This window comes from Anabas testudineus, chromosome 14, assembly GCF_900324465.2.
Source record: "Anabas testudineus chromosome 14, fAnaTes1.2, whole genome shotgun sequence".
NCBI lineage: Eukaryota > Metazoa > Chordata > Actinopteri > Anabantiformes > Anabantidae > Anabas > Anabas testudineus.
The window spans coordinates 13,837,429-13,859,691 of NC_046623.1; the positions used below are offsets into that span (position 1 = coordinate 13,837,429).

A 22,263-nucleotide genomic window follows, 5' to 3' on the forward strand; every position below is an offset into this window, starting at 1 on the left:
AATGGTCAAAAGTAACTTCTATGTCATATAAACCTTGATTCATGCTCTTTGAATATTTAATAAACAACATACAAACATTTGGCAATGATGCCCCAAAAAAAACAATGTACTCATAGTCACAAACTGTTCTGTGTTGAAATCCTTAACAATCTACTAAATTCAGTTTTCACTTATGTTGCTGCTGTTTGCTACGAAGCCCAGCAAATCAGTTAGCTTGTTCTTCCCCCTACTGTGCAATAATGGGACTTCAACCTTATACGTTCTATACCTCGTTGAGTTAAAGACATTTAATCAGCAGTTCATTCTGTTTTTGATTATACCTAAACATCTACATAACGAACACAAAGTGAATCATTTCAATATTACTAATTTTCTACAGGCCCTCATCCACCTTTATTTTAGAATTTCTTTCTCAATTATTCATTTATTTCAGGAAATGTTTTTTTTTTTTATTAATTTAATAATAACACTAAAACCAGTAGTTTTACTATAAAAAAACTACTGAAAAAGTTATCCATGGTGTCTGTGTTGTTCATCTGAATAAGCCAGTGTCTTTTATTGTCTCAGGTGCTTGACTGACTGCAGTAGTAGTAGTTGGTTCTTATTGGTTCTTGCAGTGGTTCTTATGCACTAGCTGCCACACAATCCCAAATAACAGGAACAGAACAGAATAAAAAATACTAACATAGCAACTGTCTCACACTTAAGTTACAGAATGTAAACTCCCTCTATTTTATTAAGTAGAAATACTTAATAAACTAATTCAGTAGGCCTACATGTACTAAAGTACTTGAGGTAGGTTACTTGTATGTTACTTTTTTTCCACTACCTTTATAACACTTTGACCTAGGTATCTAGCATATTGTCATTTGTCAGTACTGCCAACGCTTTTATTGTGCTCCAGCTGTAACAGTGTAAGGAAAGTTTTATAATGTATTATTATATGTATTATTAATTCTTATTATTATTACTATAATAATTACTTATTGTTATTATTATTATTATCATTATTATTGTTATTACCCTACCAAAGTAGACGCTCAGTGGGGCCCCGCCCACCGCTGCACAAACCGGAAGTTTAGCTGTTGTTGTCACACTGGAAGAAAATGGCTGCTGCTCCGACTTTTTTTCAATGAAGACACAAATATTTCAATTTCATTTCGTTTTCTTGCATTGGAGCTCCAGTCGATCGCTATGCAATCTAGGAGGCAAGTCCATCCTGTTCGTTGCGATTGACGTCGCTTTGTTGGTGTGTGTCTCGGACGACGTAACATCGTTAGCGTAGCTGGTAACTTACAGCTTGTCCACCAGGAACGGGCTAGCATGCTAACGTTAGCCATGTTAGCCTCAACGGTCAGGCATCAACGAGCTTGTTGCTATTCAGCTACTCCCTTCACTGCACTCAGTCATCACAGTTCACTATCCCTAGCTATCCAGTTTTGTCGACTCTGTATCAAAACGTGCATGTATTTACTTTGCTGGAGCATCTTGAACATGAGCAAATGATGAAATAACTTAGATCAAACAGTTTCGCTCGTCAGTCTTCTTGGCTGTAGATGTGTGTGTTGCATCTGACTGAGAGCCAAACATGCAATTTGCCATCAGTGCAGTCTTAACAACCGTGCAGCCACACTGAAAGTCTGTGTCCTTGTTAATTTATCTGTGTGCTGTATTGGTTTGGTGGGGCTGCGTGTAACACGTCTGCTGTGCTGCTGTGCAGGGTGTGAATGGTCACTTTAGGAAGGTGACAGTGTGGGGCAGAAAGGACAGCATCACTCGCCTTGCAGCTGGCGGTGGACCACAATGGTAAGTTTCACCTTTTTCTAGTTATTTATCTCTACCTACTCAGAGGACAGCCTCAGTGGTGTTTCATGCTAGATGTAGTACTCCACCACCAGTTTGTCTCTGAACAATTGGGAGCTCCTGTTTTGACTGATCTGTGTTTTATTTTACTTCACTTACCCTCAGCAACAAGTTTTGGAATATGCATTGGATCGAGCCGAGGTAAATGCCCCCATTTCAGGCTTGTCTGTTTGTAGAAAGAGAAGGGAATAGTGTACTCTCACATACCTTCACACATATTGAATGTAAGAAATGATCATGTTAGTCAGACATTATCTGTCATCAGTCTTTAACACAGTGTTTTATGTGTTACTCAGTACATTGTTGAAAGTGCTCGACAACGACCAGGCAAAAGAAGAATTTCATCTGGCGGGAGGAAGAGCTTGTATCAGAAGCTCTATGAGCTGTACATAGAAGAATGTGAGAAAGAGCCAGAGTTAAAGGTGTGTATTATGCAACTATAATCTCAGCTATGACTGCGTAATTATGGGCATGCATTAAAACCTTCTTCATTTCAACATGTAGAGAACAAGTGGGAAAATGATTTTTAAGGAATTAGACTGTTGACTGACTGTGGTTTGTAAACATGCATGCAGAACCTGTCTGTCAGTTGCATGGAAGTGTATTAAAGCAGGAAAAGCATGAAAATAAATGTCAATGACTTGACAATTTATGCAGCACTGCATTTTTAAAGTATGTTGTTTTCTAACTCTTGGGTCAGTCTGTTTATGCTTTAATACTGTCTATGTAAACTGTATTGTTTACACTGTATATGATAAGGATGCATTTATGTAAGTATGTAAGCTCTGCATCCACTTACAAGTCTTGTAAGTAATGATTACTATTTTCTACATAATATCAAAATAGGCATACATTTTTATGTAATACCATTCCTTGTCTGTGAAGTTTTCTTTTAGAAAACCCCATTAAACCACTATTTTACAGCAATAACTAAAGTAAATGTGGGTGGAAAGTAATAAAATGTTGTTATTTCTCGCCATGGCATCTGTATAACTGTGAGATCTTTGTTACTAATGTGTCAGAATTGCCTCTGTGTGTTTTTTTATGTCTTTCTGAAGAATTTAAGAAGAAATGTGAATCTACTGGAGAAACTGGTGTCTCAGGAGTCTGTATCATGTCTGGTGGTCAACCTGTACCCTGGGAATGAAGGCTATTCTTTAATGCTCAGGGGAAAAAATGGATCTGGTAAGAAAAGTTAATTACAGAATTATGCAAGTTCATCTTTTTTTTTCATTTTCAGATCTATTAATCATAGTTGTCTCATTGGCAACACTCATGTCTGTGTTGCTTTCTAGATTCTGAAACAATCCGTCTGCCATATGAAGAAGGAGAACTGCTGGAATACCTAGATGCCGAAGAGTTGCCTCCTATACTGGTGGATCTGTTGGAAAAATCACAGGTTTGTGCACATACCTTCACATATACACATGTGAGGCTGCACTCAAATCACATTTATGGAGAGAACAGGGCTATGTGTGGTTACTGGTCTTGATATCTATCTAGCCTAGAATAGTTTCTTATCGATTTTTGCTTAATAATCATTCTACATACTGTATTCTGTCTTAGGTAAACATTTTCCATTGTGGCTGTGTAATAGTAGAAGTGAGAGACTACAGGCAGTCTGGAAATACCAAGATGCCCACCTATCAGAGCAGACATATATTGTTGCGGCCCACCATGCAGGTAAACCTGTAGATTAGATGGAAAATATGTGTCATATTTGAACAAATGAATAAGTGAATATTCAGTTAACCTGTAACATAACAAAACAGTTTTGTTTAAATCTCTCATGTCTCTCTACAGACTCTGATCTGTGATGTCCATGCCATGACCAGTGACCACAAGTGGACACAGGTAAAGTATCATGTTTACTATCTCTGTGAGAAAGAGATGACTAAAATTTGCCTCTTCTGACACTTTATGGCCTCAGTTTTTCCCTTTTCTGTCCCATTAATGTACTCACATTCTCATCCAACACAGCCCAAAAGATGTTATTGTATCTATTAATTCTTATTCATGATATTTCAGTGCTGTGTTTATTCCAGCAAATGAATAATAAATGGAATATTTTCAGTAATTATTTATTTTTAAGTGCATCAAATCAAGTCCTTTCTCGTGTGTGTTGAAACGTGGTAGCATCAGCACATCGCAAGGTGTTTTCTGAAACATCTATTTTTCTCTGCCTTAGGATGACAAATTACAGCTGGAGAGTCAGTTGATTTTGGCCACAGCTGAACCTCTGTGCCTGGACCCGTCCATCTCTGTCACCTGCACAGCCAACCGCCTGCTCTACAACAAACAGAAAATGAACACTCGCTCCATGAAACGGTACTGAATGCACTCACAAGCTCACCAGGGTTGGAGTCAGATCACTTTGAATATTGTCAAACCAGGAAAAGATTGCTACTTCACGAATGTCTTGTTTTGAATGAGCGTTTTCTTTTATTGGAAATAGAAGAAGAAGCTTTGTAGTTGTGAAAAGAAACAGTGCATTAATCCTTCAACAGATTTAGATGCATATTTCATGTCTGTTTCCACCAAAGCTGTTTCAAGAGGCACTCTCGAGCAGCACTGAACAGGCAGCAGGAGCTATCACATCTGCCAATGCCACCACAGCTACGACTCTATGACTACCTGCAGAGGAGGAAGGAGAGGAAACCTGCTCCTGGCATCGACCTAAAGATCTCAAAGATTGGAAACGTAAGTCAGTCAGCACCTCTTGCAGCCTGTGACAACTTTGCCGCAGGAGGTTGAGTGGGTTGTCCAATAAACATGGTGGTTGATGCATAGTTCTGCTGATCCAAAGGTTAAAGTGCCCTTGGGTAAGATACTGCCACTGAACAAGTCCAGGAAATCTCGACAGATATTCTCCCAGATGATGATTTTTTTTTACCTGTTTGTATACTCACCAATCTGTCACAACACTAATATGTTTCAATTCAATTTTAAATGTTCCCACAGTTGTGTTCGGCCATGTTAAAATCGCTAAAACAACTCGTGAAATCAGCATCTTTCCGGTTTACAGAGACAGTGACAGTTTGTCACTGTCGGTAGGTCAGTGTATGTTGTCACAGAGCTCTCACTTGTTTTTCTTCATCCCTCTTGTTGTTTGTCTCTGCTGCTGTCCTCCTGGCCAGTGTGTTGACATGTGGAAGCAGAGCAATTGCCAACTAACTGTACCGAAGGAGATTGATGTAAGTAGCCCGGTGATCCTCTATATAACACTTTAAGCCGACACCACTTAAAACTCACTCAACTGATAGTGTGGCGGTTATAATGTAGGCCAAACCAAAACTGATTGATTTGTTTGTGTGTTTCTCTAGGTGGAAAAGTATGCCGTGGTTGAGAAATCCCTGCAGTTGGAGGACTCTCAGCCCACTGTGATCTGGCCTGCAGAGGTTAGTGTGTCGCCATCAACATTATCTGAGGGTACAGACTAATGGCTGCGTCATGTCAGAAAAAATCAGAGGATGGTTATGTGTAATCTAAAATGCTCCACAGGAAAACAAAATCAAACTGGATTTTGTTTATCGCAGTGCATTGTGCAAAATGACCACACAGCCTAATCAGCTATAAATACTACTGTGCACCATCACGAAAAGTACAATAAATTAATTTCACTCATGCTTTTGTTGGAAAACAGACTGCACTAGACTGTGGATAGACATGTCAGGGACATTGCACTGGACTTTATTCTGATGTCTCTGTCTACTTTGTTTATGCAGGAAGTTGTAGATGATTACACCTTTGAGTGTGAGGTGGGAGGCCAAGCACAGAGGACCAAAGTGTCTATCTTCCAGTCAATGGGAGACCCGCTGGTGTATGGGAAGATCTACTGTGCTAAAGAACCAAAAGCAGAGGAGGACAGTACAGACCTGAAGCTCATACATCCCCCGTAAGGAGAGTCTGTGGAACAAATTCACTATACATGAATGAATTTGAAATTCCACCACAAATTAATTTGTCTTTATCTCCTTTCTCTTCTCAGTTTCCTCATAGGCTCAAAGATAGATGCAAACCGGTTGGTGACCATGTTTTCTTTTTGTTGAGAAATTTATCCTGGGAAAAACAGTTTTTAGTGATATACTGTTGAAGAGCATGGAATAAATGTAGTATAATGTCTCCTTTATAGGTTTCTTAGTCAGTACAAGGGGGTGTATGAGAGAGATGTGAAGTGTCAGGTCAAGATGTCCCATAACTCAGGCAACGTGGGACAGGGGCCTCCCTCCCCCAGCAAAGATGAGGTCAGTACTGTCTTTTGTGAATGTAGGAAACATGTGAAGCTGCTCCAGCTTTGTCAAACCTGGAACTTCCCTAAATATATTTTAACTGTGATTTTTAAAGTTACAAAAATACAATGTTAAAACATTGTATTTTTGTAGCATATTGTGTTTATGGTGATGCTGCAGTTGTCACTGTGGATAAAGTTACTTCACTGTGGCTTGAAATGTCATCTACAGGGTGATGGTATTTCTCCACTGGTCCAGACATCTGTGTTGGGAAAGGGGGTGAAGCACCGACCCCCTCCCATCAAACTGCCTTTAGGATCAGGAAGCAGCTCCTCAGGTACATCTCCTACCTCTGACAGAGATGAAGTGGTGGCCCATGATTCCTGAGAGCAGTGTGATAGGAAACACTTACAGAATAGTTGGGAAGGGGATACACAGGCAGCCTTGTGAAAACAAAATCTCAATATCAATACCTTTTCTCAGAAGATCAGTTGAAAGGAAATCTGGAAATTGTATAGAATCTAAAACCAAAGTAAGTAAGACAAGTTGGTGGGGAAAGAGTGCAACCAAACCCTAAACGTGAAAGCAACACGAAAGACTCATGTACTGCATCAGGTGTTACAGTTTGATTAACTCAGACAGTGCAGAAACCTCAGAGGTGACTGCTGGGTGATACTGAGGTCAGGTGACCTGGAACAGACCCGGTCAAGGTAAAACCAGGGACAAACCAGAGTCTATATTGGCAGTGTACTGTCAGATATTTGGCACAGACATCAAATTACAAATACTGCAAAACACTTAAACGTCAAGTTGCGTAATAAGACACGTTTCATAGAACAGTGCAAACTCCTTCTAAGCATGGGTGAAACCACAGCTCATTTTAAAGTACTCCCTGTTCGTGAAAACGCTGCAATAAATATGTCAACTCTTCTTTTTTCATCAGGTAATCCATACAGTTCACAAACCACCAGTGGTCTACTCAAGTGTCCTACGCCCCCGCCAGCCAAAAGCCAGTCTCTGAACAGGAAGCACTCCATGGAGCTGGGCCAAGTGGGCCTGCTGTCGCCTGCCTCTCTGTCCCCGATGGGCTCCTCACAGAGTAAGTACAGCTGAGACTCGCTAACTGCTGCTGTTTGTTTTCATCAGGCATGGTTGTGATGGAATGTTTTACATCAGCTCCTAAGTTTTTCAGATCAGTATCACTTTGGCAGGTGTCCAGGTGCTATAATACATTTGAATTAGTCAGAAAACTGTGATGTTTAGAACTGATTAGAGACTTATAATTTAACTTGAACATTTCAGCTGTTATTTAGCATAGGTAAGTTCACATTAATACTCTAAGTTGTCTTATTTTAAGGATCAGGAACCCCCAAGCCATCCACCCCAACACCCACCAACACACCATGCTCCACCCCACATCCCTCCGACTCCCTCACCACTCCTCTCTCAGTGACCCCTACGCCTTCAGATCCTCCCATAGTTCAGAGCCAGTCGCAGCCGGCCCTCCTCACACCTTTCCCCCAGCAACAACTGGCTCTAAGCCAGCCACTGCCTGTCATGACCATTCCCCTTCCCACCATGGGTACGTCCATCACCACGGGAACCACCTCGTCGCAGGTCATGGCTAATCCTGCAGGGCTCAATTTCATCAACGTGGTCAGCTCCGTCTGGTAAGAAAATAAAATAAACAGTCTCTAATGTCTTACTGTCGTTTTTAATAATGATTTTCATAATGATCCTGTACTGTTTGTTTAGCAGTTCTACCAACCCCATGTTGGCTCCAGGCCTTAACTTAAGTGGAATCCTTCCACCTGGAGGGCTGATGCCCACCATGCAGTCCGCTGCACAGACAGGTAAAAGATTTGCCAGTGCCACATCTTCTTATGAGGTACAATGAACTTGGAGGCTACCTTTCTATGTTCCCTGAGCTTTATAGTGAAATGCAGCTGTAGGGAAAACTAGAATGCCATTTTACTAAAGAGGATCTCCTAACACAAACAGCAATTTGCAGCTGATCGGTATGAGGGCTTACTGTATTGAGAGGATTCAACACTTCAGGAATCCAACAGTTGACTTTATACTTAACAGTCTTTATTCTTTAGCCTACAGTGCATACAGCATACAGTGTATCAGAAGGCTTTCACGGTTTTACACAGCAACATTTTCAATATAAGTTAAACCTATCTAAGCAAAAACCTTTCACTGGTTTATATAAAGACAAACAATTAAATCAAGGACTAAGCAATTTAACAAAGATGCTGCATGTAAACTAATGGATGCATGTTTAAATCAAGTAAAAAACAACCTCTTCATCTAATGGAAATCTCACAATATATAGCAGTGTTTGGCTGAACCGTTCTGTGTGACAAATACAACTCTGATTTGTGTTTAGGGAGTCCTTTTGGCCTGAACAGCAGCGCTGGGTTGAGACCACTGAACCTACTACAGGTATGATTCGGTGCCACTGGTATTGGTGTTTGTTTCACATAGCTAATCTTGCACCTCTGTTACCACACTTGGAATAGTGATGAGCTGAGTGTGAACCAACTTCATAATTTCCTCACACTTCCTTTTCTGGCACATCAAGTAGTGAATACACCTTATCAAGTTGTCCCAGTGCCACGAGGCCATATGCTTTTGTATGGGGTAACTTATACTGATTTGATAGTATCACCCTGGAACTGTTAGTGCCATTTTTAACCTCTTGGGATTTAAAGGGGCTCTAGGCAAAAACCCTTGCTGGAATACTCCAGAATAAGATAATCTTAAAATGACACAGTTATCTTGACGAGCATTGCTTCTATCATCCAACTCATAGTCTTTTTATAGTTTTAATATTCTGTGATAGTGTGTGTTCTTTGATTACTTAGTTAATTTTCCTGTTTCCCCTGCTCATTTGTCTTTTTGCTTATATGTGCATCATTCCTCTTACTCTGCTTCTCCTCTCTCTACTTCCTATCTTTCCTTTGTCATCACTCACTTTCTGTCACGTACCGGCTTTTTGCTTCCGCCGTGTGTGTGTGTGTGTGTGTGTGTTTGTATTACATTTCCAGATCCCCACGGGTCCTCTCATCTTTAATCCTCTGCAGCAACAGCAGCTTTCTCAGTTCTCCCCACAGCAGAGTCAGTCGGCCACATCCAGTCCTCAACAGCAGGGGGAGACGGTGAGACACGCAGTCACATTTACATGCTAATGCAAGCAGAGCCAGGGCAGAACCGCTACTTGGGTAACCCAGCTAAACCCCAGACTTGAGTCACAATAGAAAACCGATAGAATGACCTCATGACAGCTATGAAGACGCTCTTTGTCATCCAAGAACAAATTTGAACTAATCTGCCAAGAATAATGGGGAAAAAGCCCAGAATCCAGCAGAGCCAGGCTGATACTGACAGAAATGAGAAGGTGCTGGAAGAGAATCTGCAGCCACTGCCAAAACACCTCATAACCTCATAATGGAGCCTCACTGTTGTGAAGATATAAAAACTAGCAAAATCAGTACATCAATACATCTATTAAAAACCATTTTTAAAACTTGGTATCAAAAGTGTTTTGCCAACACATACTTGCAAAGGGGGCCTATATTTGTATATTCACTTTAGAAGTTGCAGAAAATATGATTGAATGCTTGAATAGGTGTGTAACAATGTACACGTTAGTGCTTAAGTCTATGTACTTTTTGGGAAGGGAGTTAGTTGGGGGGTGGGTTGCAATTAAGTTGACTCGACTGTCTCATGTTCCCTTTGACTTTCTCTGCAGTGTGACCAGGGGCCAGATCAAAATTTAGGAAACCAGCAAACAGCGGTCATCAACCTGGGAGTTGGGAGCTTCATGTCTCCGCAGGCAGCAGGTGTGACCCCCACACACGCAAACACACTGACACAAAAACTAAACCTACACAGATTTCTCTAAAACATTTCTCTTCATTCAGCCACTTACCTTGTTTCAAGAGAAATTGCCACAATGTCACTAACTACTACTAAGAGAAGATTTACTAATGTATTCATTATTGTAGTTACTGTACCTTAAGACTCATTGTCTGTAACTAAACCTGGTCATTTTACTGAAGTTAGCCATTGTTCCTCTCAACGGAGCATGTAACTACTGACAGGAGAGACTCAATTTCCCCTTCTTCTCTGCTACGTTTTCTTTTGTTTCTGTTTTTTTACCCCACCCTTATGTCTTTCCCTCTTGAACTGTCTTCCTGTCCTCCTTCTCAACCTGTCCTGCTCACTCAAACTTTTCTGGCTCACCCATTCACGCTTTTGGTCCTTACTGCATTTAAAAATCTTAATGCACATGGTTGTTTCCCTGTGCTGTTGGCAATATTCCCTCTTTTGTATTGTCTTTGTTTAATTTCACCTCTTCCCTGTGTAATGTGTGTGATAATGCTCACTCTGACCCCCACATCCTCCCCCTGATCCCCCTTAATGTCCTCTTTTGCGTGTATGTGCATCATCTCTCTTCATACTTTACTCCATTCCTTCTTCTGCTTCTCTCCCTGTTGCCTGCCACATCCCTCCCTGTGGGGCTCCCTCTCTCCCTCCTCCCCCCTTAGTGCTGTCCCAGTTGGGCTGTGGGCTGGACGGGTCTGGGCCCCCGCTGCCTTCTCCAAGGCTTCAGCAGCAGCACCAGCCACAGATCCAAGTAATACAGCAACTTTAACATCTATATACACATATACATGTTTGTAGGCGCCAAACACTGAGGCTAGAGTGATCAGCCAACTCTCCATGCCTTTATCTATCAGGCAGGTGTGTGTTGTGCTACAAATAAACTGTAGTAGTAGATAATCAGGTAAGTCAGCTTCCTGGTTTGTATTCAACCCTACTAAAAAATGTGATTGTAAAAAATACTTCACAAATATTGTTAGAATAAAAGCACACTTAGTCCACAAGAAGCAGAATTTGTAAACCAACAATGTAAAATAAATGAAAACATATATTAGCTAAAATCCATATGTTTTTTTATTGTTTGTTCTTTATATAGTGAAAAAAAATGTATAGTATTTTTTATCAAAATTCTCCTTCAATTTCCTTGGGGATTTTTTCTTTTTCTTTTTTTTTTTATTTGTTGTAAATCCACACCATATACCTCATCTTGTGTTGTATGTTTGGTTAATATGTTGCTTGACATAGCACATGACAATCCCAGTACTTCCAGCAACCAACACACCACAGCTTGTGGCACTTCCAATGGCAGCAACTAACAGCGCGTCAAAGTGGGAGGCATGTTTTTAAAAAGCACTTAGTGACAAGATCTGAAATTTTGTAATCACATACATACTGTTGAAATGTTGCTGGCTGCATTATGACAGATTAGCGGTAAAAGGCTGTTACACTGTACGCATGAAGTTAAAGGTGATAAAAAGTGTTTTGCCCAGTTGAAGTTGCTGACTTACTCCGAGCAGAAAGCACGGTTGCTAAGCTGCATGTCTGTTGTTGCCAGAATCACAGCCAATAATTTGTGTCTCCAGATCGCCACTGGTGCTGCTTGACTGTATCCTGCCTCACTCCCCAACACACCCTGACCTTCCCTAAATCTGTATCTCTTCCTTCTCCTCCCTCCCTTTCTACAACCCATTAACCACTCTTCTGTGTTTCTCTACAGACTCTTTTTGTATGTATATACCAGGCTTTAGTTCAGCTTCACTAACCCGTGCCACTTATAATACAGATGTCTGACACAAAGCATTCTGCCGGTAAACTTGAATACTTTGATTCAAGCTTCAGTGAGGGACTCTGCTTCAACACTGGTGCCAGTGAATATGTTTAACCATGCTGCAGATGCTTACACACACCTTAGAGCCACAGACAAAAACATGCATCGTGTTGCTTGTTGTAAATTACTAACATCACCTCTGATATTTATTTTTTTTCCATCTTTCTTTCTGTACTGGACAGTTGCAATTCTTGCAGCACCAAATGCAGCAGCAGCAAATGGCTATGGGAGCAGCAGCTCCGCAGGGGGGAGTGCCGCGGCACCATACCGCCAGTCAACCAAGAAGTAAGAGGAAGAGGAGCACACCGCAGCCCCTCTCTAAGTCATGACAGACTGAAATCACACTAAAACCCCTTCCCCTGGCTACACAAAAGACGTGAATGATTCATACTGTGCTCTTTGTCTGCCTCACTGTGGAGACTGCAGACAAAAAAAAACTTTTTTTGTCCTTTCTGTTTGTCTTTTTCTAGCTGACAAATTTGTATGTAATGGTTGTCAGAGGTTTTGGAGAACCAAAACTGTGTCCACCATAGATAAAGGGGTTTTTAGAAGAGGAAGCCCGAAACTTAAAGAACCTTAGTGATATTTTTTGAGATGAAACAGAAATAGATGGTTCTCATAGGTAGCAGGCTTCCACAATAACAAATTGTCCCTTCAGGAAGACTTTATTTCTATGGAGGCCCCGTGGACTGAGAGGATCATGAATGCACATTCTCAGAGGATTCCTCATGAGCCTGCCTGATCCACTTGCCTCTGTTTGGTTGACCCCCAGTAGAAACTGCCCTTTAAGCACGGATCCCAGCTGAGCTTACTGACACCAAATCCTCCATATAACCATTACATGTGAAAATGCAAATCTGATCTTGGACTAGTGCCTGGGGGCAGCTCTCTACCTCTCAGTCTGTTGGAAGTCTTTCTTCTGTTAGCAATCCCGGCACAGGGCTCAACCAAGGACTCAAGATCAACATGCAAGATGGGGTACCTGATTTTGTACAGCACATTTTGAAAAGGCATTTCCTTTTAATTAGTTCAGGAGCCACGAGTGTATTCTTATGAGACATCAACTGAGTGTGTGTGAGACATTTCTGGACACTGAAAAAATAATTTTTTAAGCAGTCTTTGTCAGCAGTTTTATTGTTATTAAAAAAAGAATATATATTGACAGTGGAAAATACAGCTTTTAGATAAAAAAAAAAGCTTTGTTTAAGCCTCTTTATTGGGCTGTCTTCACACTATTTATGACTTTGTCAACGAGTTTCTGGATCTCTCTCTGTCGCGTTGTTGCTCGGCTGATGCACTCCTGCAGCTTCTCACCCGGGAGTGATGTCCCACCTGTGCCAGAGGGAAAGATTGTCAGCAGCAATGTTAGTCATTTTTGTTTGTCAGGATTTAAGAGTGAAAAAAGTAGAGGTTCTTATTACACAAATCAGAACTAAGAATAAATATATATATATAAGAAATAATCATCAGGGGATTCCTATAGAAGAACTGGATTCAGTATAAGCTACTTAGGGAGCAGTTGATCATTACAGATTATGTTTCTGACCTGGTTTGTGTAAAGAGCAGAGTTGACCTTCCTCATCTGTCACCACGGTGAGCTGAGCAGTCGATAGACTCTCCTCCTCAGATGTGGGGTCTACGATCAGTATGGAGCTGAAAAGAGAGCCGTCCAGAATCTTACACACAGTATGAACACTGAATACAGCTTTTATCCTGGTTAGACTAATTGGAAAAACATTCACTTACTCATCAAAGACACAAAAAGAGGCACCAACTGGATGCTTGTGAATATGCAGCGACTGTTTCTTCTCTAAATTCACCTCAGGTGTTGAAGTCTCTGTGTTGATAATGACTTCTGGGAGTTTTGCTGCGAGAGTAGGGAAACTGACGTTAACATACTGATAAAAGACAGCTACTAAAACAAAGATGTGTGTATCTATATAATGTAGATACATACTGTTTTTCAGGGCAGCCAGCAGGGCAATGATACAAGCATCCAACACATTTCCATCGTAGTCAAGACACATTATATCACAGTAGAGCACCCAGCAGAGCTGCAACCAGAATCAGCAGAATCAGGACATTTATAACAAATACACATGTAACAGGACCAGGCTATTGGTCATAATGTTGTGTTTACCTTTCCTCTTTCAATGCACAAATCCTCCGTTTGTATCACTTCAGAGCTGCAGAAGCCATATGAAAAAAAGAAAACCAGGTGTGTAAAAGCAGTGTTCAACACACACCAGATGAAAATTAAGTATAAACTATGTGTGTTAGAGTTGTTTGCACCTCTCGATTACATCAGCAATGAACTGACTGGCTGCCTGCGCCTGTTCTCCTGGTGGGCCCGGCCGAAATCGAGATGAGCACAGGGGCGGTAAGTCCACGTTAGGCACTAAAGAGTCAAAGGAGTTAATTTCATTTGTATTGGGCTCTATATGTCAGACAGTATTAATCACCTGCTATTAAACAAACACATTTTAAAGTATTAAAAAAGCAATAGAGTGTAAATCTTAAGAAAAGGATGCTGACTTTGTTTTTAGTTGTCTAAAGTTGCATTATAAGGGCATAAAAAAGGGATGAACCCATATCCACCTGGTGCACCTTTGTACTGCACTTACCAATGTAACCTTTACCAGGTGTCTCCACTGTGGTGTTTGTCAACTCCTGCGGATGAAGAAGCACAACAAATCATTGAACATCTTTTTACCTGGTCCACATTTATTCAAATTAGGTTTTTGGTTACTGTGTTTATGATATTTTACCGCTTTGATCCCACAGATGACTGTGGTGTTCCCAACCTTCACCAGAGCTGAGCCATCTGCTGTGGAAATGGAGCCTGAACAGAACAATTATCCCAGTTAGACTCTTAAATAAAAATCACAGTACCTCCCCTGTGAATCAGCAACAGTCATTGCTCCATCTCACCTATGTTTAGTGTTGTGGCTCTGAATTCTGACAGCTCCCGTCCATCAGATCGACAATTTTCTTTCTAAAAAAAAGCAGCATCTGAATGTAAAATGACTGTTGACACTAGCATGAACATCGGTAGAGTAACTGTGAGCACTTACCAGAAAGCTCCTGTGATACTCCAGAGGCTCAGCAGTCCTTGGTTGTACAAAACAAGGAGGATGAACTAGTTATTGTCTAACAGAGACTGAAATCCTCATCAGTGCATTCATCAGTAGTGACAGACGCTAATTCGCCTTAAATTCAGAGTGAACAACACCTCCGTAATCACATAATGAAAACAACTATGAAAACAACAACTATAAATTCAATATTAATTCGTTACTTCCACAGTCATGTATTCGTTAACTATTCAGCAGTGAGATAAAAGTAAACTAGAATTAATGTGATTAGTAACGTTACAGCACCGCTCAGCAGAACAGGGCATTAACAGGTCGGAATAAAGTTCACTGTCATGTTCGTTTATTTAACACTCAATGATCAAATCTAATCCGGCGCTACTGATAAATCAGTTTAATATATCAGAGGAAAACATATACAAGGTATTATTTTCAGTGTAATAACAGCAGTATGTCCAATCTTACTTGAAACCAGCCGCCATGATGTTTTGATTAACCACGTGGGTTGAGTGGACGCACTACGGGAGCCGGTAAGAGGAGAAACGCGAATGATCTTAATGATGTGGCCCCTCTTTTCTTTATTTCCAGTTTTTTTTTCTTTGTTTGTTTGTTTTTTGTTTTATTATTGTTGTTGTTGTTGTTTTTGTTATTCCAGAGACCTCCAAATGACAAATATTTACTTTACTTTATACTTAACTTCACTACATTTCACAACATTAATTTGAAATACTTGATAGATACTATGTTTAATTTTCAGACACAAAAAATACACATTAAAGTATAATCAGAAGACCAAATGATTCCTAATGTGAGATTAAGATAACCAGCATTATGTCAAATAATTCACATTATAATTGATTCAAAACCAAAAAACATAATCAAACAATGTACAAGGTACAAGGCCTTCTGAAAAGCTAAAGTGCATGTATGTTCATGTGTAGCACATGAATGCATCAATGATTATAGTTTAATAACATTAATAATATGACGTGAGCTATGACGTTCAAGCTAAATATATTTAACAGTAACAAGTAGTTTGGATGCATTAACATTGTTGACCTGTATTGAGTGACATGTGGTTTGTGGTTTAAGACTTGATCACACACCCAACACACTACACCCAACACACTACACCCAACACACTACAACACACTACACCCAACACACTACACACACTACACCAACACACTACACCCAACACACTACACCCAACACACTACAACACACTACAACACACTACACCCAACACACTACACCCAACACACTACACCCAACACACTACAACACACTACACCCAACACACTACACCCAACACACTACACCCAACACACTACACCCAACACACTACAACACACTACACCCAACACACTACACCCAACACACTACACCCAACACACTACATCCAACACACTACAACACACTACACCCAACACACTACACCCAACACACTACACCCAACACACTACACCCAACACACTACACCCAACACACTACACCCAACACACTACACCCAACACACTACACCCAACACACTACACCCAACACACTACACCCAACACACTACACCCAACACACTACACACAACACACTACACCCAACACACTACACCCAACACACTACACCCAACACACCACACCACACACACTACACCCAACACACTACACCCAACACACTACACCCAACTCAAATATGTGTCTCACCCCTAGACTCTGGGTGCTGGCTGTAATTCCCACCCCCGTCCACTAGGTGTCGGTGTCGCTGCAGGCTGGCGCTGCCAGGTGCCTTCTTGCCTCGAAATGATGATGTGTCGGGAAACTTGTCACTTCCGCATCGTAGTTGTGTTCAGTTGTGATTGGAAGTGCCGTTCGCTGAACTGCCTGCATTGTAATGGAAATATAAGGTTTCTTATTTAGCGTTGCCACGTTTTGTACAATCTTCTAAGCTTGTCTTCTTGAATGTGCTGTGGAGTCAGAGAGCCGCCTACAAGCGACGGAGCAAAGCGAGGAGAAGGAGGCTAGCTTGGCACTAGCTAGGCACTTTGGTCGGTGGACTGTGAGCGGCTGCAGAGTGACCCTCACTGATGGAAAATGGATTTCCTCTGTGAAATTATTCAAGCCTTAGTCGCATTGGCAGCTTTAGCTTTTATTGTGGTAAGTAGTTAAAATATTATAATGAGTTGATGTTGTGTTGTAGCTTGTCTTTGTGTTTGCTATCTGTAAAGTGAAGCAGTCCGAGCTGTGAACCTACTGTCAGACGCATTTGTGCTTGTACTTGTAATCCATGTACTAAACGGGATATTTTCTTCCTGTGTCTCTTTAAAAACACTAAAGTTAGATAAATAAGCTAATAGTCCCCACCAAAATGCAACTTATAATACCCAAAAGACTTAAAGATGGAAAACCAGATTTTCAAAAGTTAAGAGAAACATTTGTTTTTGTTTTTTAGCAAAACAGTAGAGATAAAAACACATTTATTCATGAAAGGAAAGAAGAAAACTAAATTTAAAACTACAGTTTCATTCAAACATTTGACATGGATACAGGATGAATAGTTTGTAACCAAAAGAAGCCTAGAAATGAAGCATGACAACTAAAAATGCTGATGATCCGACTAATTTTGTACTGGCTTTATACAAACAGTAACTGCTACAATATTAAATGCACATAAAAGAATTACCTGACGGCAAGAGTAAGTTGTGTGCCATTCTCCAATTTTCCTTTTCAGGTGCTCATAGCAGCGCACATCACTGCAGGGATGGTGAACCTGACACGACACGACAAGGAGAAATATTTCCTCACTTCAACAGGAGAGAAGGAGCTCTTTCCCAGTCTGCACGATCCTCATTCCAGGGAGCTCTCTGTGGTCATACCAGCCTACAATGAGGAGCTTCGAAGTGAGTAATCGTGATACACCCAGGTTTCTGTCAGTGCGACAGCTGTTCACAGCACATCAGCATTTGGCTACTATTTCAGATATAAGCTATTGAATGATATACCAGTGAAGCAAGCAAGCTGGTCGTTCACTGCCCATCTGCAGCATGTCATTATAGGATGTAAGTGCTAATATGTTTGGGATTGTGTGTCACTACAGTGCCGGTGATGATGGATGAGACTATGGAGTACTTGGAAAACCGACAGGTACGTGCTCAGCCTTATACAGGCAGTGTTAGGTTCGGTGATAATTCTAATAAATTTTAATTAAAAGTCTGAGAATGGTTTTATTAACAATTTACAACCAGAAGCAGTTTTATTATCCTTTGGAAAAAAAGAAAGTAAAGCCCTTATGACTAGATTGGTTATTCTTAAACAAGCCAGTAGGTGGCAGTATTTATCTATTTATCTATCTGGCTGAAAGCTCCTGTTTTCTTACTGCAGAAACAAAACCCATCTTTTACCTATGAGGTCATTGTAGTTGATGATGGCAGCAAAGACAAAACCACAGAGGTAAGAATCTTTTTTGAAACATGTTATTGCTCAGCTCGCTTTTGCTAAACACTTCACGTTTAGAGATATGTTTTGTGATTAAACTCTCTTGCTATGTCCTGCCAGGTTGCCTTGAACTACACAAGGAAGCACGGTGCAGATAAAGTCCGGGTTCTGACGCTGGTCAAGAACAGGGGTAAAGGAGGAGCTGTGCGGATGGTGAGACTGTCAAAACACAGTATGTCTGAATGCAGGGAAAGAAAAATAAGAAAAAAAGAGTTGTATCGATGTCTCTCTTACAGGGAACTCTGAGCTCCAGAGGAAAAGTCATTCTGATGGCAGATGCCGATGGTGCCACAAAGTTTTCTGATATTGAGAAAGTGGAAGCTGGACTTAATGACCTCGAACATAAACCGGTGTGATGATGTTTAGTCGTTGTTGTTCTGTGTCACACATACTGTATTTTATTTAGTGTGCAGCCCTTCTAAAAACCCATGTTTGCATATTTAGGGTAACATGGCAATTTCCTGTGGGTCCAGAGCTCATCTGGAGAAAGTGTCTGTAGCTCAGGTAAATTTCTGTTTCTGTTAATTAGTTCTCTGTTTGGAAACCAGAGAATTAGAGACTGTATTTGTCTTTAAGTAACCACTGTTGTGTCTTTGCCACAGCGATCTGTCTTTCGTACATTTCTCATGTATGGCTTTCACTTCCTGGTGTGGTTCTTTTGTGTGAGAGGGATCAAGGACACACAGTGTGGCTTCAAGCTTTTCACACGTGAAGCTGCACTTAAGACTTTCTCTTCTCTCCATGTCGAGCGTTGGTAAGAACTGCACCAAATTATGATTTAGTTTAAAGACATATTGCTCCTGCCATGAAAGAAATAAATGTTCCACAGTTTTTTCTTTTTCCAATATCCTTTCAGTGATAGAAGACATTTTTCATATTGTTGTAACCTTTTCTCATTATTAAGTTCCATTCTACAAGAAACATTTGTCAATTTAGTAAGAAAACTTTCTTCTTATTTCACAGAACCAACATATCTTGTATTGGTATTTGCAATAATGCAAGAATTTAATTGAACTTGTATCAGTGTTAATATTCATATCTTGTTCTCACAGGGCTTTTGATGTGGAGCTCTTGTACATTGCCCAGTGTTTTAAAATCCCCATAGCAGAGGTGGCAGTCAACTGGACTGAAATAGAAGGTAGGTTGATATAACATGTGGATATGAGTTTTCTTTTTTATATATTAGATCTCTGATGCATCAGTCTGGATGTGTGTTGCTATTTTACATTTTATTTATGTATTTCCTTTGTCAACATTGTCTTAATGATTTCATATTGTTTTTAAACCAGCTGATTGTGGGTTTTTACCTTTTAAAGATTCAGTTGTTTTTTATTGACTGAGACAAAATCAGTGCGACTGCTCCACTGATTACCTACTTATTGCATTTGTGAAAAAGTTTTTCAGAGTGACTTTATCAAGAATAAATGTCAGCAATCTGGCGCATATCTCTAATTTGTCCTATAAAAGCATCACTCGAGAATAAAGCGACTGTGTGTTTACTCTGCCAGGATCCAAGCTCGTCCCGTTTTGGAGCTGGCTGCAGATGGGACGAGACCTGATTTTCATTCGCCTGCGCTACATCACTGGAGCCTGGAAACTGCAGTCACCAAATAAGACTGACTAGCCAATCAGACAAGCCCTGGTATCATAGAGACAGCCTATGATAGGGCTGTCAAACCTTTGGATGAGGTGGGGATAGCAACTGTGTATCATTCACTGTACTCAACTACAAAGTACAAAGTGCATGATGTCACATCCTTTTCCTTTCCAGACGTCATTGGATGTGAGGTAATGACACAGTTGTGAGTTCCCCTATGGTCCTGCCTTTTTCTTTAATCAAATATTGGCTTGTGATGGACACTGTTACACGGACATCTCTGTGGCCACAGCCTACAGAATGTCTGTATGCCATGTGTATTAAGTTAGTTCATGTTTATATTCTGTTGGCAATCAATGAGAAAGACTCGTAGGAAGCGTTGGAGATCAGATCATCTGTGTGTCATGATTGAATGTGGTTATAAGTTTCTCAAGAAGGTAGTGATTGTACTTTTGCGGGAAACGCGACTATAGATGATGCCTGGATGACTTGAACAAACATAAAAAATAAAAAAAGTTGTCAAAGATTAAAATGATTTGATAATCATTAATATTAACATCAGTAGAGAACAGCAATCAGTTGTCAGTAGACTGAAAAGGCATCGAAAGCCTTTTTCACAATTTAACAGATTTTTTTGTGCACAGATGACAAAAGCAGATTCTCCTTTCTTAAATGTTAGAATTTGGACTTAAATTGCTGCAGGATTTATGTTTTATAATTTATTAGGTCAGAAAAAATAAAGCATTTGATGTTATTGAATATTTTTATTTTTTATAGACTAATTAATTAATCGTAAAATGTATTGTCAGATCAGTGGATAATGAGAATAATCATAAATTGCAACCCTACTGCTAATAGTACCTTAATGCTTTGGGAAAAGTTCATAATATGGCTTCTTTGTGACTCGGAGGCCGTCAGCTGCAAGTTTTCCCTCTCGATCTGGGAGCCCAGTGCTTCAAACTCCTGCCAGAAGTCAGAGGGTGCCACACCTCCTGAGTACAGATGATGACCATTATGATATGTAAGACTTGTGTTTAAGCTAAATGACATACTTGCACTGTTTGTTTCCTTAGAAAGCACAGTATAACCATTAATTGTCATAAAGCTTAACATTTGTATCACCATCAGACAGATTTGGAGAACATTTGAACGTTTGGCTGGTTGTTGTCTGTCAGTCTGCTTCCCCTCTCTGCAGGGTTACACAGAGAACTTCACCCTCTTTGCGTAATCATTCTTCACGTACTTGATATCTTACTGGAAAATTTGACCAGTGCATCCTAACACAAAGGGGTTAACAGTGTGATAGTGAACCATCACTGGTTCTCAGATAGGGGGTCTCTGACATTGGAAAGTCCTTGGGTCAGGAAAATATCTGTGAAGTATTATGCTCAGAAATCTGCATGATCTGACTCCACATGCAGTTAATTTAACTTGATATCAAATTAGATTGAATGAACTCCTGAGATGAAGTTAACTGGGACCAGCTAAATGAAACTGAATGTGGGGCAGGGGGCTGCATTTCCTTGATATTGAAAGAGACAGGGGAAACCCGGGATGATCCCTTTGTCTCCTAAGACTCTTGTGGACATTTTCTTGGAGAGGGCCCAACAAGCGTTCTTGCGGTCTGAGTAAATTAAGTTTTTCGTGGTGCTGTTCTCTTATGCAAGCCTGAGGTCTACAGTACGGTTCGGGCTGATGCGGATGTCTCTGGGGCCTCTCAGAGCCCCCGGGGAGCATATCCTGTTTGTTCGCAGAGCACAGACACGATGAGTCATAATCTGGCTTCACATTTCCAGTGTCCTCCCTCACTAAAAAGGTAACGAATTAAAGATTGGTGTGAGGGACATATGTCATCGCTCATGATCTGATCATAACGAATAACCGCGGGTTATTGTAGCGCTTTAACTTTTATGTGATGCTCAAATGGATAACGTGAATTAAAAACTCAATCCAAAGAAACCTTCTCTCTGAGCAGCTCTGCTGAAATGATTCTTGAATAATGTTATGCAGGTGAGGTGGTCGACATGGCAGCTTGTCCTGGTGGCGCATTTTGATCATCCACCTTGCGGATGGAAAAAAAAAAAATCCGGGTTTAGACAGGATCCCCAGAGTGGTTTCACTTTGTGATGGGAGTATTGTTACGTTCCGCAGCAGTTGCTGTAAACTGTGAAAATGTCAAACTTGTAGACTCACTGTCGCCAGCCGGGCTTGCGTCATTAACTGGACCAGTCACTGCACTCCCAATAAAGCATTGTATCCATCCGCAATGAGCGAG

The 22,263-nt window shown here is 40.6% G+C and overlaps 3 protein-coding genes across 5 annotated transcripts; 2 read left to right on the forward strand and 1 right to left on the reverse strand.

The window, feature by feature from the left end:
* The first annotated feature begins 1,086 nt into the window (after nucleotides 1-1,086).
* On the forward strand, nucleotides 1,087-12,164 carry supt20 (SPT20 homolog, SAGA complex component). Of its 3 annotated transcripts, none has more exons than XM_026372050.1 (24): nucleotides 1,087-1,208; nucleotides 1,721-1,806; nucleotides 1,969-2,004; nucleotides 2,160-2,285; nucleotides 2,922-3,048; nucleotides 3,159-3,262; nucleotides 3,430-3,546; nucleotides 3,667-3,717; nucleotides 4,052-4,191; nucleotides 4,407-4,563; nucleotides 5,001-5,057; nucleotides 5,187-5,261; nucleotides 5,589-5,758; nucleotides 5,852-5,884; nucleotides 5,996-6,107; nucleotides 6,324-6,429; nucleotides 7,036-7,191; nucleotides 7,450-7,762; nucleotides 7,848-7,945; nucleotides 8,485-8,540; nucleotides 9,146-9,256; nucleotides 9,850-9,940; nucleotides 10,649-10,737; nucleotides 11,994-12,164. In XM_026372050.1, the coding sequence occupies exons 2-24, from the start codon at nucleotides 1,804-1,806 to the stop codon at nucleotides 12,138-12,140; spliced, it is 2,475 nt and encodes an 824-aa protein (XP_026227835.1). In that variant the 5' UTR covers nucleotides 1,087-1,208; nucleotides 1,721-1,803; the 3' UTR covers nucleotides 12,141-12,164. The 3 variants fall into 3 exon arrangements, with proteins under 3 accessions (XP_026227835.1, XP_026227836.1, XP_026227837.1); XM_026372051.1 differs by having other exon boundaries at nucleotides 7,851-7,945; XM_026372052.1 differs by lacking the exon at nucleotides 10,649-10,737 and having other exon boundaries at nucleotides 11,994-12,155.
* A 121-nt stretch (nucleotides 12,165-12,285) lies between these two features.
* exosc8 (exosome component 8) lies at nucleotides 12,286-15,413 on the reverse strand. The gene is made up of 11 exons (XM_026372053.1): nucleotides 15,369-15,413; nucleotides 14,886-14,922; nucleotides 14,743-14,806; nucleotides 14,580-14,653; nucleotides 14,436-14,481; nucleotides 14,104-14,209; nucleotides 13,952-13,997; nucleotides 13,769-13,865; nucleotides 13,558-13,678; nucleotides 13,358-13,464; nucleotides 12,286-13,143 (listed from the first exon to the last, which is right to left on the reverse strand). Exons 1-11 carry the CDS (start codon nucleotides 15,383-15,385, stop codon nucleotides 13,025-13,027), a joined length of 834 nt encoding a protein of 277 aa, XP_026227838.1. The 5' UTR covers nucleotides 15,386-15,413; the 3' UTR covers nucleotides 12,286-13,024.
* A 1,297-nt stretch (nucleotides 15,414-16,710) lies between these two features.
* Nucleotides 16,711-20,508, forward strand: alg5 (ALG5 dolichyl-phosphate beta-glucosyltransferase). Its single transcript, XM_026369896.1, has 10 exons — nucleotides 16,711-17,053; nucleotides 17,628-17,796; nucleotides 17,994-18,040; nucleotides 18,278-18,346; nucleotides 18,452-18,544; nucleotides 18,628-18,741; nucleotides 18,836-18,895; nucleotides 18,994-19,145; nucleotides 19,444-19,529; nucleotides 19,900-20,508. Exons 1-10 carry the CDS (start codon nucleotides 16,991-16,993, stop codon nucleotides 20,013-20,015), a joined length of 969 nt encoding a protein of 322 aa, XP_026225681.1. The 5' UTR covers nucleotides 16,711-16,990; the 3' UTR covers nucleotides 20,016-20,508.
* Nucleotides 20,509-22,263: the final 1,755 nt, after the last annotated feature.

What these genes read in the sequence shown, in the direction of transcription:
- supt20 (XM_026372050.1), top strand. An exon ending in CTGTACCGAAGGAGATTGAT is followed by an intron (nt 5,058 to 5,186) that starts GTAAGTAGCCCG and finishes GTGTTTCTCTAG; the next exon opens with GTGGAAAAGTATGCCGTGGT. An exon ending in CCTCCCCCAGCAAAGATGAG is followed by an intron (nt 6,108 to 6,323) that starts GTCAGTACTGTC and finishes TGTCATCTACAG; the next exon opens with GGTGATGGTATTTCTCCACT.
- exosc8 (XM_026372053.1), bottom strand. An exon ending in GCTGGCTGCCCTGAAAAACA is followed by an intron (nt 13,679 to 13,768) that starts GTATGTATCTAC and finishes CTACTCTCGCAG; the next exon opens with CAAAACTCCCAGAAGTCATT. An exon ending in CTGCTCTTTACACAAACCAG is followed by an intron (nt 13,144 to 13,357) that starts GTCAGAAACATA and finishes CCTCTGGCACAG; the next exon opens with GTGGGACATCACTCCCGGGT.
- alg5 (XM_026369896.1), top strand. Translation starts at nt 16,991, where the DNA reads ATGGATTTCCTCTGTGAAATTATTCAAGCCTTAGTCGCATTGGCAGCT. An exon ending in GCAAAGACAAAACCACAGAG is followed by an intron (nt 18,347 to 18,451) that starts GTAAGAATCTTT and finishes ATGTCCTGCCAG; the next exon opens with GTTGCCTTGAACTACACAAG. An exon ending in AGAAAGTGTCTGTAGCTCAG is followed by an intron (nt 18,896 to 18,993) that starts GTAAATTTCTGT and finishes TCTTTGCCACAG; the next exon opens with CGATCTGTCTTTCGTACATT.